Below are 15,580 nucleotides of genomic sequence, written 5' to 3'. Positions count from 1 at the left end.
CACATATTATTCACCCCTCCCCCCACCCTGATTATTTGTATTCTAGAATGAGGAATGGAAGAGAAAGAGCTACTCCAGTATCTTTTGGGGGCTTTTAGCTATGGCATCCTGAACAGCCTTTAATCATTGCTGTATAATTCATGCTCTTATTGTCTAAACACAAACAACTGAGCTGAAATTATATAGGTGTTAGAGACAAAGGCAGTTCACCCCAGCACTCTTTTCTGAACCCCTCTGCCTTTTCCTGTAACTGATGGTCTTAAAAAACACTTTTAAAACTTCTACTGACAATTATGAATACCATTTCAAAGCAGAAACCAAAATGCAAGACATGCAAGAAAGTACATAGGAAAAATATTTTGCTATCTTTCTTTAAATAAGAAGAGAAGGAGGTAAATAAACAAGTTAATATGATACTCCTTTAATGTAATTTTTAAAAATATAAACTATAACTAAACACCCTGCATATGAATACAAGATTTGGGACAGCAGTTATCACAGATGTGGGAAGGCTAGGGACACAGATAATCACACAGATAAATGTAAGTCATCGTCAGTGTTCTAGTTTCTGTCTTTGGTCATGGTTGCATAGGTATTTACATGTTATTATAAGCAAACAATAAATTTAAATGTGTCATGCACAGACTAATAGATGTCTCATGAACAAGAATTAGGATTATCCTAATTCTGAGTACCTAAGGCCCAAACCATTCCCATCTACCTACACAGACACACAAAAAAAAATTAGTGATATCTAAATTCATAGGTCATGAAAATTTCAAGTCATGGAAATTTCAAGCTGATACTTCACCTACCTAGAACTAGTTCAAGACCTGTAGTTTGAGAAGTGATTTGCTAGAACTGAGTTCTTGGCATCTTCTTGGTAATTTTTTTAATGACTTCAACTGAAATGGAAGCAGAAGATTGTTACCCATCCTCTTCTCTCTGCCATAGCTCAGCCCAAGCCAGACTTCCATTGAGTTTGCCAAGTCAGGTTCTCTCCTTGACTCTTTAATCCTAGATTTGCAGATATATGCTGTGACTCCCATTCCAGAGAGCCAGGAGGTCCTGCAGAGAGAGGGTGTTCCGGACAACATCAAAAGCTTCTATAAAGTGAATCACATCTGGAAATTCCGCTATGACCGACCATTTCACAAAGGCACAAAAGATAAAGAGAATGAATTCAAGGTACCATGCAATTCTTATTACATGCTAACTCCTCAGATAGACTGCGAGCCCCTTGGGGCACAGCCCTTGGTAAATATTTACTCAGAATAGTGTCAAGTGACAGAAACAGAAGGGGGACTATATAAATCATTTAGTCTAGTGGTTCTGCAGCTCCACGTGCATCAGAGTGACATGGAGTGCTCCCTAACCAAGCAGATTTCTGGTGCCCAGCTCAGGAATTCTGACTCAGTTGGTCTGGGAGGAGGTCCTAAAATCAGCTTTTTTTGTAACAATTCTAATGCTGGTGGTTCTTAGACCAGTCTTTGAGAACTCCTGGCTGAAGTCAGTCCTCTCATTCATTTATGTTGAACCAACTGTGGGAACCTTGGGATGTTTATTTTCACATAAAGTTCAATGAATAAAGAATACATAATGAACAGAGAAAAGGAGTTCCTGAAGACAGAGAACAGTTGGGTAGACTGCTGGTACATTGGGTAAGTTATGTGCCATCTTTGCTGCTTGTTCTTGTTAGAACAGTGTGTAATTAGAACTTCTCATGACTCCGAGTAAAAGCAAATTTTGGATTCTTTGTGTGTGTTGAGTTCTCTGCTCTCAGTAGTTCCAACACGCCTTCCTACTTCAGCACCCTCAGCCAGAAAGGGACAAGGTTTCTCATAGCCCCACTGCAGAAAAGAGGCAAGATTGTTCAGTAGATAGAGTCTGCCCCTTTCTTTGCAAACAATGACATAGTGACACCCCCCCAGTTAGTATTTCATATCTAAACAAAGAATGCAAAATTAGCTTATTTTTGTGAGTTAATTGGCTTAGCATTTTTCATCACAGATGTTCCCTGCTTAAGCTAGGAAATGTGCTCCTAACACAGTTGTCTCATGTTAACTCACTTGGTCAGCTCTGCCGGTGTCAGTTCCCAGTACTCCCTGAAGTATTTCCAGGGATCATTCACATCCAAGAGGAGATCAGAAGGGGAAGGTTTTGCAGAGTTATGACAGGATTGAATAAAGAGCAGTCCCTTGTGCCCAGAGATTTGATGGGCTAAATATCAAGGCAAGGAGGCCACTGGAAAACAACAGTGGGATAGTATTAAAAAGATCCATGATCATGTTATTGTTTTTTCTGGAAACTTATTCTTTGTGCCTTCCAAAATCAATTAAAGAAGATATAGCTAGTTGATGATATAGTTCTTCTTGCAGTTGCTTTTAGTGAAAACATAGTCAGAAATCACTGAAATCAGGCAGTTGACTTGTTCAAAGTCACCTTCTAGTTACCGGTAGCTCCAGTCCTAGAACTCACATTTTCTGCCTCCTTCTCCATTGTTTTTTCCACCGTACTACATTTCCTTGTGGCTGTCACTTTAAATCTGTATCAGTGGTGCAGCAATCTCCCTAAAAAATAATAATAATAAATCTGGCTCCTGATTCCTCTGCGTTATAGCCCTCAGAATCTGGCTCCAAACTGCCCTCCAGAAGCCTCATCTCCACCACAACCCACTCACCCCTCCTCCCTCTCAGCCTCCGCGACACTCAGCTTCTCTCTTCCTCTCCCGCCAAGCCCTTTCGCAAGCCGCTCCTCCTGCCAGCGCTGCTACCCCCACTCTCCTCCTGGCAAACTCCTACTCACTCCTCAGAATGCAGCTCATGCGTCGCCCCCTCTGAGAACTGCTGTCCTCCTCCCCCAGGCTGGCGTGTGTGCCTGCATCCCCCTCTGTTGGCCCCCAGAACCTTGAACATCCCTTTCTCTTCACTCTGAGCTCTTATTCATCTGCTTACCTCCCTGTCACCACCAGAACACTGCGAGCTCTTGTCACAGGATCTCTGCCCTATTCAGCTCAGCACAGCTTGGCTGGCTCAAAGAAACTCTTCCATTTTTTTTTTGTTGTTGTGGTTTGAGTAAATGGCACTATTTCAGGAATTTTGTAAAGTGTATTATCCTCTTGGGAATACACTTGGTTTAAGTAAGAAAGATGAGGCGTAGATACTAAAACCTGGCTGACAAAAAAGAAACGTGTCATCAACAGCAGCTCATACCAAAGGCAGCATGGTTTCACATGTCGTGGGGTTGCTCGTCCCGGCCAGAGGAAGCCCTGGCTCTGAAATACAGATTTGCCTCTATTAACAGCAGTCCAAACAAGCACAAGAAAATGTGGCACAGTAGATTTAGCAACTGACAAGGAGTCAGAGGTCCTAGTGGGTAGGTTCTAATGCTGGCTCTATCGGTAGTGTAGCTTTTGAGCAAGTCACATTGCTGCTTTAAGACCTAGTGTCTTCAAAAAAAAAAATAATTTTTTTGAGACAGAGTCTCGCTCTGTCGCCCAGGCTGGAGTGCAGTGGGGCGATCTCAGCTCACTGCAAGCTCCACCTCCCAAGTTCACGCCATTCTCCTGCCTCAGCCACCCAAGTAGCTGGGACTACGGGTGCCCACCACCACGCCCGGCTAATTTTTTTGTATTTTTAGCAGAGACGCAGTTTCACCATATTAGCCAGGATGGTCTTGATCTCTTGACCTCATGATCTGCCTGCCTCGGCCTCCCAAAGTGCTGGGATTACAGGCGTGAGCCACCGTGCCCGGCTGTGTCCTCATCCTTAACGTAGATCATGCTGTGTGGTTCCTAAAGCCTTTGCTTCCCTTAGGACTCTGTTATTCTAATCTTACATTGACAGGCTGATACATTGACTGGCTGACCCTTCTAGATATAAGTGGTTAGATGTTAAGGAGTGAAGAGAGTTTGAATTAGAATTTTGGAGAAATAGCAAAGAAAATAACATGATAGCCTATTTTTGTATTTTTAAGCTTGCTGTTTGAAGTAGGAGCTCATTTATTCCACATGGAAAAAAGTTTGATGATATACAGTGGAATTGTTAAAATCAGCTTCAGCAATCTCTCACTGTGATAGTTTCATGAGTGCTTGAATGAAGACTAAAGAAAGGCTGACAGGAATAAGCAAAGCCTGGTAACAGTGACCGACAAACACTAGTCATGGAAGTAGCTAGAAAGAAGGGCAACTTGGGAGACTTAATGTGTTTTGTGTTTTGTAGAGTCTCTGGGTGGAGAGAACGTCATTATACTTGGTGCAGAGTTTGCCTGGCATCTCTCGCTGGTTTGAAGTGGAAAAGCGTGAAGTGGTAAGGATCAGAGCTTATTCTCAAGCACTTTCTCATCACAGTTGTTCACTTGGAGTTGTGCCGTATATTCATTACTTCTCCTTTGACCCAGATTCTGGAAGCACTCATAGTAAAATAGTGAATGTTTATGGTCTTGACCACTATTACCAAGGCTGAGAAGGTGAATATTAATATTATTATTAATATTATTCCTAATGTGTCCAGATGGAGGGATTCCTTGAAAACAACTCAATTTGCTACATGTAAAAAAAACTATTCAGGCCCTTGAGTTAGAAGACTTGGAATTCCAGCTCTCCTAATTACTATAGCTGTGTGACCTTCAGTGCTTAGTGTATCATACCAGTGCTAATACTACCTGCTTTATCTTATTTAATCATCATATCAAAGCTATGAGGTATATATTCTTATTCCTGTTTTTGCAATTTTTGACAAGAGGTCAAAAGCCTTTGCCAAAGATCACATAGCAAGATGTTGAAGAGAGACTCCAACCCAGATATTTCTGATTCCAAAGCCAATTATATTACTCTCTTCTAGCAGTAGGTTTCTTACAGGCTGAAGGAGGCTAATGTCAAGTCTCTGCACAGTGCCCGATGCACAATAAGTGTGTGTTGTTACAGTTCCCAGTAGAAAGGATGGCAGCGTATTAGTCTCACTGAGCAGTCCTGGGTGGAGCACCCACTGTAGAACCTGGTAACCACAGCTCCCAAGAACCCTCCGGTTGTAAAATGTGACCCCAGCTCCAGGCTCCAGTTGTGGAGAGCAGGGAGAGCAGCAGCTGAAGGCAGCCACATCCAGGGTGGGACCCCAGCCAGCTGTCTGTGCTGTTCTTCCAGCAACAGCACCTCGATGTCAGCCATAGCCCTGCAGTCTCACAGCCTCCCTTGCTACATCCATTATAGCCATTTATTAACTTTATTTCACTTAGTGTGAATGTTCATTTGTTTCACTGCAGAAATAATAATGTGTTTGTTTTTGAGCCTGGGTCTCACCCTTTCATTGCCGTAGTTCTCTGATAGGAAGTGTGCCAATTGTGCAAATATAATGTAATTCATACCTTATTTAGGTCACAAGCCTATTCTGTCAATCCAGAAGAAAGAACAGCTCCTGACCAAATTGTTTTTCAAGAATTGTTTGTCTTACCTGAAATGTCTCAGCATTGAAACTACTCTCAGCCTATCATGTTCAATTAAGCTAAGGATTTAAAAATTAAAATTGAACTCTATTCAGCAGATTACATCAGTACAGTTGTATTCTTGTCCAGTCTCAGGTCCAGAGTCCCCAAAAGCTGGCTGCTTACATGTTGTGCCCTGGTACCTTCCATGGAAGTGGGGAGACTGCTAAACGCAGTGCTTAAAAAGTCTTATTATGCTTCCCACTGAATGGCATGGGTCCAACTTATAGAAGTGTTTTTAGTCATCCATGCTGCATTAATGATTCAGAGAGCCTTTAGCTACTTACTACCCAGAGCATTAAATCCTGTGAAGTCTCACCAATGGTCCTAGCCCTTGGAAATGTCATATACACATACAATGCTAATAAAAAATAGCATGCTGATAATGATAAAAGGAGCATTACTAAACACAACCTTTCAAACATCAGCTGCCTACTTTATTAGAATATGTAATCTTATGTTCTGTCAAATGGAACAAATCAAATTCAGCTGTTTTGTTCCCTGAACACAGCCCACTTTTAACAGCTTTTGTGTTTTTCTCTTGTTCTTGCTGCCTAGAATGTCCTCACTGTCGATTCAAGCTATTGGTTTCCTGGTTTAACTCCTAGTGTAGAAGGTCTTCAAGAACAGGGACAGGTAGTAGGTGCTCAATACAAATACATCACGTTGAATTGAAATTCCTCATCTGCAGATGTCAGCATCTGAAAACCAAGAGATGTTTTCATTTGTTCGGCTCCAAAGCTCATATGCTAATAATACACCCAAGCTTTTCTAATGCAAGTCCATTTATTAACTTTATTTCACTTAGTGTGAATGTTCATGTGTTTCACTGTAGAAATATTATATTTCCTTTTTGTTTTTGAGACTGGGTCTTGCTCTGTCGCCCAGGCTGGAGTGCAGTGATATGATCATGGCTCACTGCAGCCTTGACCTCCCGGGCTCAAGTGATCCTCCCACCTCAGCCTCCCAAGTAGCTGGGACCACAAGCATGTGCCATCACAACTGGCTAATTTTCTGATTTGTTGCAGAGATGAGGTGTCACGATGTTGCTCAGGCTAGTCTTGAGCTCCTGGGCTCAAACAAGCCTCTAGCCTTTGTCTCCCAAAGTGCTGGGATTACAGGCATAAACCACCATGCCCAGCCTTATTAATGTAATGCATTTGATTAAAGGAACCTGCCCTAGATCCTGCTAGGGGTTACATAATATACCGTATATGGCCCTATACTGCCTTTCTAAAATCTGAAAAAAGTTCTTCATTCTGAAACATGTGGCACCAAAGGTTTCAGATGAAATTGGGGACCTTTATTTTCTAAATCACAGACCCCCCCCCCAATAGCTTATCAACTTTTGTTAAGATATCAATGCCTTTGAACTATTGTTTCCTCTGTAGTTTATTATTTTCAAAACCCAAAAAAAGTGTTTTTGTCCTGATTAAAAAATTAGCTCATTTCAGCTGGGTGCCATGGCTCACCTGTAATCCCAGTACTTCGGGAGGCTGAGACAGGTGTATCACCTGAGGTCAGGAATTCAAGACCAGCCTAACCAACATGGTGAAACCCCGTCTGTACTAAAAATACAAAAAAGTAGCTGGGCATGGTGGCACGCACCTGTAGTCCCAGCTACTTGGGAGGCTGAGGCAGGAGAATCGCTTGAACCGAGGAGGCAGAGGTTGCAGTGAGCTGAGATCACGCCACTGCGCTCCAGCCTGGGCAACAAGAGCAAAACTCTGTCTCAAAAAAAAAAAACCTAAGCTCATTAAAAAATGTTTAATCAAGACAAACATTTATAGTTTAGAATCCGTAAATGATTTTTTAAAAATCCAACTAAAGATTACGAGAATATTTTCATACCGCATCCTGCCCATCAGAAAACAATGTGCCTCTTTCTAAATACTGTATACCCAGAATCTAACCACTCCTCAGCGCCCCACCGATAGCGCCACCTAGTGCCTGATTACTGCAGTAGCCTCCTAAAAGATTTGCTTTCCCCCTTATCCCTGTAGTCTCTTCTGTACATGGCAGCCAGTGACCTTTTTAAACTTAAGTTATAGCATACAAAAATAGAGAAAATGTATAATGATATAATGAGCCTGACTTACCCATCATTGCTTCAACAGCCGTCAAAAAAGCCAATTTTGTTTCATCTACATGTCTACCTGCTCCCTCTCAACTGGACTATTTTTGAAGTAAATCTCAGATGTCATATCACTTCATCTACAAATATTTTAGTATTCATATTTATTTTTAAAAACCTGAAATATTGTCACATTAAAAATTAACAATAATTACTTGATCATAAAATGTACAGTGTTCATTCCACACTTTACCAAGTCTTTTATTCTGCATTTTAGACCAGCCTGGGCAATGTAGTAAGACACCGTCTAAACAGAAAATTTAAAAAATTAGCCAGCATGGTGGCATATGTCTGCAGTCCTAGCAACCTCCTACTCCAGAAGTTGAGGCCAGAAGATCACTGGAGCCCAGGAGTTTGAGGTTACAGTGAACTATGATCATACCACTGTACCCTAGCCTCGGTGACAGTCTCAACCCTCTTTTTTAAAAAAAAAAAAAGAATTATATATTTTTAGGCCAGGCATGGTGGCTCATACCTGTAATCCCAACACTTTGGGAGGCCAGGACAGGCAGATCACTTGAGGTCAGGAGTTCAAGACCAGCCTGGCCAATATGGCAAAACCCTGTCACTACAAAAAATACAAAAAGTAGCTGGGCATGGTGGATCACGCCTGTAATCCCAGCTTCTCAGGAGGCTGAAGCAGGAGAATTGCTTGAACCCAGAAGGTGGAGGTTGCAGTGAGCCAAGATTGCGCCACTGCACTCCAGCCTGGGCGACAAAACAAGTGAGACTGTCTCAAAACAGAAAAAAAAAATTATTTTTACTCTGTTATTTGAATCCAGATTTAAATAAGGGCCATGCATTGCAATTGATTGAAATGTCTTCTAAGTCTCTTTCAATCTGTAAGTTTCCCCTTGCATCACTTTCCTTATTTTTTTATTGAAGAAACTAAAGACTGTTTATCCTGAAATTTTTCCGTATGTGTGGATTCTGCAGACTGCATCCCAGTGAAGTCATTTAACATGTTTCTCTGTCACCTGTATTCCTTGTAAATTGGTAGTTAGAACTAGAGACTTGATAAAATGTTTTGCTTTTATTTTCACAAGAGTACTTCATACTTGGTGTTATGTGCTACTGGTTGTCGTGTGTGTGTGTGATGTTGGCAGCCACTGGTGATCATTGACCACATCCATTAATCTTTTATGGGTTACAAAATGGTGATATTTTATTTCATGTTTATTTACTCATTGGAATACTCTGTAAAGAGAAATGTCCTCTCACTAAATATTTGATTACCCTGAGGTACAGGAAAGATAATGCTGTATTCTACAAAAGCGACTGGAGGGGTTTTTGTTTGGTTGGTTTTTAGTATCATTAGTAACTCATGGATATATTTGTTTTGTTTTAATCCATGGCAATTATTAAATTTAAAAATGTTCCATCTTTGCCTGTTGGGAGCATCTTCAAAATGGCTCCTGAGTCTGTTTTCACAGTATCCAAGTAGTGTTTGTTACTGAGCTAACACACAGGATCTGATTGTCAAATTCGATGCAGGACTCAGCGACCCCTCCCAGCATCAAGCTTTACTAGTGATTTCAAGGCAGACAGGATGCTCAGATAAAGCAGCGAGATTTCTGAGACATTACACATCATCTGCTAGGTCCTTCTTCCCCACATCAGTAATAATTCAGAATTATAGGTGGAGTCCCTGAGGTTCACAGGGTTCCTCGTTCAGAAGCACATTTAAATTATGAAGTGTCGATTATGAAACATTCCATTTTCTACTCCAGAGAGTTAGTTGTAAAGCTTCTCAGGGACATTCTGTAATCATGCCTCATGGATTCTGGTTTATTTATTTACTTAAAGAAATCCTTTGACTGGGGACTTTAGGGCATTCTGTAGATAACATCTCTTCCTCCTAGCAATTATTTTTAGTCTGTTTACTTGAAGGTTCAATTGACAAAGACATAAGACATAGTCACCTGTGTTTTCTGTCCCTTAAGGACATTCCCCAGTAAAGAAAATGAATGGATCACAGGCCAGATACTTTCATGTTTTCCTCCCATCCTTACCTTTACCATCCTTCCTGGTAAGACGAGGTGGTCTAGGATCACTTGAACATCTGCCCCAGACCTGAAAGCAGCTATTTCTCCAATGACTCCTTATTCATTTTAGTGGTGAACAGTATTTAGAGACTGTAATCTGAAGGATAGAGGAAAGTAATTCTTGGTGAACACTCTATCACATATCTTTGCACACTTCTTTGACCATCCCCTTAGATTTCCCTAGAAGTGAATTAATCAAAAGTATCCCCACTGTAACCACTGATTCATGGATCAGCAATGGGATATATCATTTACACCCTGTCTAGAGGGGATAACTAGTCTTAGGAATACTTATTTCCCCAGAATCTTCTTCAATACTAAGTGTTGTATATTTTAATCTTTCCAAATAATAGACCAAAATTATACTGGGGTTGGATGTTTTGTTTCAGCATTTTTTGAATGCTAAGTGAAGATATGTTTTCATATATTGATGAACTCTATACCAATCATATCCTTTGTCCCTTTTCTTCAATATTTGGGAAATATTAACATTTTGTCTATCCTTCATGTTGGAAATATTTTCCAAGTCGTTTGTATTTTGCCTGTGTTTATTATGTCTTGTTTTATTTACTTTTAGAAAATTTGATTTTTAATAGCATTTGCATTTATAAAGATGAAGATTGCTTTTTTCTTATAGCCAAAAACACATAAAATCTACTATTGTAACCATTTTTATGTGTGCAGTACAGTAGTGTTAACTATATATACATTGTTGTGCAACAGATGTCTAGAAGTTTTTCATCTTGGAAAACTCAAACTCGATATTCACTGAACAGCAGTTCTCCTCTCCCCTTTCCCCTAGACCCTGGGAACCACCATTCTATGTTCTAAGATGTTTTGCTTACTTTTTAACTTTCAGTTACTCAGAGCTCTCAGACTTTTCCTTTATGGTTTAGGTTTTGTGTACATAAAACAAAGGTTTAGTGTTACAAATAGTCTGAAAGTAAATGCCCATTTCCCGCCATTCAGGTAAAGAAACAGAACATTGCCAGCAGTATCCTACAGGCCTCCCATGCACCCCTTCTCAATTATAGCTCCATCTTCACCATAAAAGCAGTCACTATCCTGACTTCTATGGTGTCCATTCCCTTGCTTAGTGTATCACCTGTTTGCCTCTCTAAACAAGTCGATTTGGTTTTACCTGGTTTTGAACTTTATATAACATACTACTTGTGTTCTATTGAGACATATTTGACTCAGTGTTGTTTGTAATATTTTTCCATGTTATTGCATGTGATCGAAGTTTGTTTCATTGCCGTATACTATTCCATTCCATGAACATATCACAATATGTTTATTCTCTTGTCAATGGACATACGGATTTTGGAGATTATGAACATTTTTGTACATGTTTCCTGGTACACATGTGCACAAACCTCCTACTCCACTTTTCCTTATATGCCTAGAATTTCTGAATCAATATATATACACACACACACACACACACACACACGTATATATATCTTCAACTGTTTTTCCGAAGTGAATGAACCAACTTGAACTTCCAGTAGCAGTAATTGAGAGTCCGTTGCTCACAATCTCACTCTCATCTGCTGTTGTCATTTTTACCATTTCAGTGGGTGTTTAGTAGTATGTTATTGTAGTAGTATTTTTCACATCTTTGATCACAAACGAGGCCCAACACCTTTTCATTATTTGTTTACTGGCCGTTTGAATGTATTCCTTTGTAAGTGGTTGTTTAATTCATTTGCTCATTTTTTATTGGGTTGTTTGCCTTTTTCTTACTGGTTTTTAAGAATCCTTATATACCCTGAACATGTGCTTTTTGATGGTTACACATGTTACAAAATCTTCTATATTCTTGCTTATCTTCCCTTCTCTTTGTCTTTGATGAATGTTCAGTCTTCATATTCTAGGATTTTTCAGTGTTGGTTTAAGATGATCCAAGTGACCTTTAAAAACTCTAATTTGTTTCCTTGCTTGAATGAACCAATATTTAAATATGCTAATTGTAATCCTGAATTACTTGATTGCTGAGAGCTTGGCAGACCTTCTCTTCAAGGCAATAGCAGTCCCAATGACATACATTTGAAGAGCACTTTTATCATTTTCACAATTAGGTCCTCCATACAGCCTGGAATTTTTAAGTCATTATGATTCTATTTGGCTCTCCAACAAATAGATCCTGCAGTATATATTATCTTGTTTTCTATAATTCCCAACTGTGTGCCATCCTGTGCCACCTTATGGTGCTGTTATATATACATATGAGGTTCATGTGGCATATGTCCCATCTTCCCAACTGGGCTGAAAGCTCCTTGACATCAGAGGATCCATAAATGCATCTTTATATCTCCCATGGTGCTTTGTATCAAATAAGCATGAGAAAGGGGATAATATTCAGGGTCTCTGAATATTTAACCCTTCAAAAGAAAAAAAAACTAGTTTTAAAAGACATGAGATGCTTGGATATTATTTTAAGGATTAAATTGGTTGTTGCAGTGCTAATATAGAATTGATGATTATCCAAACCACATTTCAATGAATAAGCATAATTACCTGCCCTTTCCAAACCTTGCTAATGAACATCCCACTTGACTTCCACATCCTTGTCTATTCTACGGAATGGCCCCTGGTAGAGATATTGATGGAAGCCAAGGGGGAGCACAGATAATTCAGAACATGGATAAACTACTTTGTCTTTCTTCTTGAATGTCACAAATTCAATATATATTTATGTTCATTTGCTTCTCAGGTAGAAATGAGTCCTCTGGAAAATGCAATTGAAGTGCTAGAAAATAAGAATCAGCAGCTGAAGACTCTGATTAGTCAGTGTCAGACAAGACAGATGCAGAATATTAATCCCCTGACTATGTGCCTGAATGGAGTTATAGATGCTGCAGTTAATGGTGGCGTTTCCAGGTACCAAGAGGTAAGGATTAGGTATTGTTGTTTCAGAGAAAGTTTTCAATTGTGCCTTCTTAGGGTTCCATGAATCTTTTTTCAGACTATGTACCCATATCAGCATGCAAGCATAGGGCTGCGATTGACACAGAGTCCTTTGTTAAATAGAGCAAACATACAGTCATTTGTAATTGCCCAGTAACTCCATTTTCCCAACATGTTATATTTTGAATAATAAAAACGTGTGTCTGTATGTTCATTCTTGCATGAATAAAAGTAGAAAGGCCATTAGGACTGTTTAATAAATATCCGTCTAAAATAATTTCTCTAAGCAAAGAAGTTCATGGTCATAGAAAAGTCTGATCTAGGCTGGGCTCAGTGGCTCACACCTGTAATCCCAGCACTTTGGTTTGAGACCAGCTTGAGCAACATAGGAAGATCTATCTCTATTTAAAAAAAAAAAAAAAAAAAAGATAAGACCGATCTTGCTTAGATGATACTTTAAGTGGACCTTTCATCTGCTCTCTTAAACAGAAAGATATAATACCCTGGAAGGTAAGGCCACCATCTAGGTCACACTGAATCTTAAGGCAGTTTGTTTTAGGATACAAGCCATATAGCTTACTGATTTGGGCTTGTTCTTTATTTTAGCAAGGGTACTTATTGTACAATCACTGATCTTCCTTTAACAATTCTTTCCTTATGTTCCCATTCTGACCAACCACCTACACTAGTAATCAGCCCATCTGTCCCAAAATGTCGTTTGTAATGGTGTCATTTCCATAAAGATGCCAGGTCTTTAAAAACAACTTGTCTTTGACTTGCCTTGTAACTCCATTAAAGTAGACTGATTCTCCTTTCCCTTACTAGGCATTCTTTGTCAAAGAATATATCTTAAGTCACCCTGAAGATGGGGAGAAAATTGCACGATTAAGAGAGCTGATGCTTGAGCAGGTAAGGGAAGCAGAAGCCAACCCCCTTCTATTTTGCCTGGATATGTGCTCGCTTACCTAGAGCCGCCTCTGCATTAGTGGTCTAACAGAAGCTGGCAAGCAAGGGTGACAGATTCCTGTAATATATCCCAGCTTGCTAATTTCTACTTCTTCTTCCCACTCGGATGCAAAAATTAATTTAACAATGAGTAGACTATGGCAGCCAGTTACAGGTTGAGTATCCTTTATCCAAAATACTTGGGACCATAAGTGTTTCAGATTTTGAAATATTTGCATATACATAAGAGATATCTTGGGGGAGGGACCCAAGTCAAATAACAAAATTTATTATTTCATATATATCTTATACACATAGCCTGAAGGTCATTTTATATAATATTTTAATAATTTTGTGCATGAAGTTTCGACTGCAACCCATCACGTGAGGTTGGGTGTGGAATTTTCCACTTGTGGCATGTTGGCATTCAAAAGGCTTCAAATTTTGGAGCATTTCTGATTTTCAATTTTTGTATTAGGGATGTTCAACCTGTGAAACAAACAACTTCATGTGGTCTCTTAAAACATTCTTTGAATGTTCTCTTCCTAGAGACTTGCTGTAGGCTTGATGCCAACTTTTTTTTTTTTTTTTTTTTTTTAAGACGGAGTCGCCCTCTGTCACCCAGGCTGGAGTGCAGTGGCATGATCTCTGCTCACTGCAAGCTCCGCCTCCTGGGTTCACACCATTCTCCTGCCTCAGCCTCCCAAGTAGCTGGGACCACAAGTGCCCGCCACCACACCTGGCTAATTTTTTTGCATTTTTAGTAGAGACGGGGTTTCACCGTGTTAGCCAGGATGGTCTCGATCTCCTGACCTCGTGATCCACCCGCCTCAGCCTCCCAAAGTGCTGGGATTACAGGCGTGAGCCACCGCGCCTGGCCGATGCCAACTTTTCACTCAAAATTCTGTGCTCAGAAAAGTTCAGGCCAACTCCAAATATGAGTGCATGAATGAAATTTTTACTTAAGCATTGTAATAAGGAAGTGGGCAATCAGTAGACCTTGCTTTAAAGCAGTGTCATATTTTGCAAAGTAAACCTATAGGTTACATGATATGGACAAAACTACATACAACTCATCATTTTCTACCCCCAGAGAAGCGTGGTTTATTTTATTTATTTGGAACCATCAAGTACAAAGAACTGGAATGAGTAATCTGTTGCCTACTGTGTCCCTATTGATAGCCTGAAATGGTTTGAAAACCTCTGAGGTAGGAGACATGGTTGGAAGCCTGTGTTAAACAGGAAATAAAGACATTTGATTCCTGTGAAAAGTGGAATATGTGTGATGAAACATGACAAAGGCATCTCTTTCTACCCGATAATGCCAAATTAATAAGTAAAGCATACTCTTTGGATTAGAAAATGAGGTCGTGTCTGGTTTTCATCCATCTTTTATGCTCTGTAGGCTTAGTCCACAAAACCTAATACTGCAGGGAGAGAGGTGGCCACAGAAGAGAGAGAAGAATTACTTGAAGCTGATCTGTAAGGAAATAAAGAATAAGTCAAGTTCTCAATGTGACTCTGGGTGTTTGTAGATACTAGAAGTGAGCAGTTGAGGTCATCCATTACTCAGGATTATGCAATGACTTTAACCTTCGTTGATTTTTAAAGATCTGTGTTTTACCTCTTATGAATGGTTCACTTCACCCCAGGACTGTATCTGCTGGATTCAGCCTGACTGAATTATTTCCCCAGAATTAAATGGTAGCTCAGGGTCAAGAAGACTCCCAAGAAAAATAAAACCAGGGAACCTTTATTTCTTCTATGTCCTGCTTATGTTCCTGAAACCTTGTGGAAAGAGCCATGGACTAGAAAATGTGAGATCTCTGTTGTAAGACAAGCAGTGCACGTGACTGTCAATGTGCCCTTGGCCAAGTCTCATCATCTCTGTGGGGAGGTGGACTGGAGAGGGCACCATCCTTCTCTGGACCTCTGCAAAGTAGTTCAGATAAACTCTCTAGAGGACAGAGACATGCACCACCCCAGTGCTCCTTCCAGGACAGACTTACTGTGCCTCAGCTGCAGGAAATGTGGCTCTCGACAGACATCTCCAGCTGTCAGGCCCTTC

The 15,580-nt window shown here is 40.1% G+C and overlaps 1 protein-coding gene across 7 annotated transcripts in view; it reads left to right on the top strand.

Annotated features, from left to right (window-relative positions):
* The window catches only part of DOCK4 (dedicator of cytokinesis 4), a 467,247-nt gene that overhangs the window by 433,593 nt on the left and 18,074 nt on the right, over positions 1–15,580 (top strand). For all 7 annotated transcript variants that reach the window (XM_055347229.2, XM_031012977.3, XM_055347227.2 and 4 more), the window contains 4 exons: positions 1,022–1,188; positions 4,221–4,307; positions 12,374–12,550; positions 13,393–13,476. In XM_055347229.2, the coding sequence (XP_055203204.1) occupies positions 1,022–1,188; positions 4,221–4,307; positions 12,374–12,550; positions 13,393–13,476 (515 nt within the window). The remainder of the gene's footprint in view (positions 1–1,021; positions 1,189–4,220; positions 4,308–12,373; positions 12,551–13,392; positions 13,477–15,580) is intronic.

The sequence above is a fragment of the Gorilla gorilla genome, chromosome 6 (genome assembly GCF_029281585.2).
Source record: "Gorilla gorilla gorilla isolate KB3781 chromosome 6, NHGRI_mGorGor1-v2.1_pri, whole genome shotgun sequence".
NCBI lineage: Eukaryota > Metazoa > Chordata > Mammalia > Primates > Hominidae > Gorilla > Gorilla gorilla.
The sequence above is the reverse complement of the archived record's forward strand: the minus strand, read 5'-3'. Positions and strand labels throughout refer to the sequence as shown.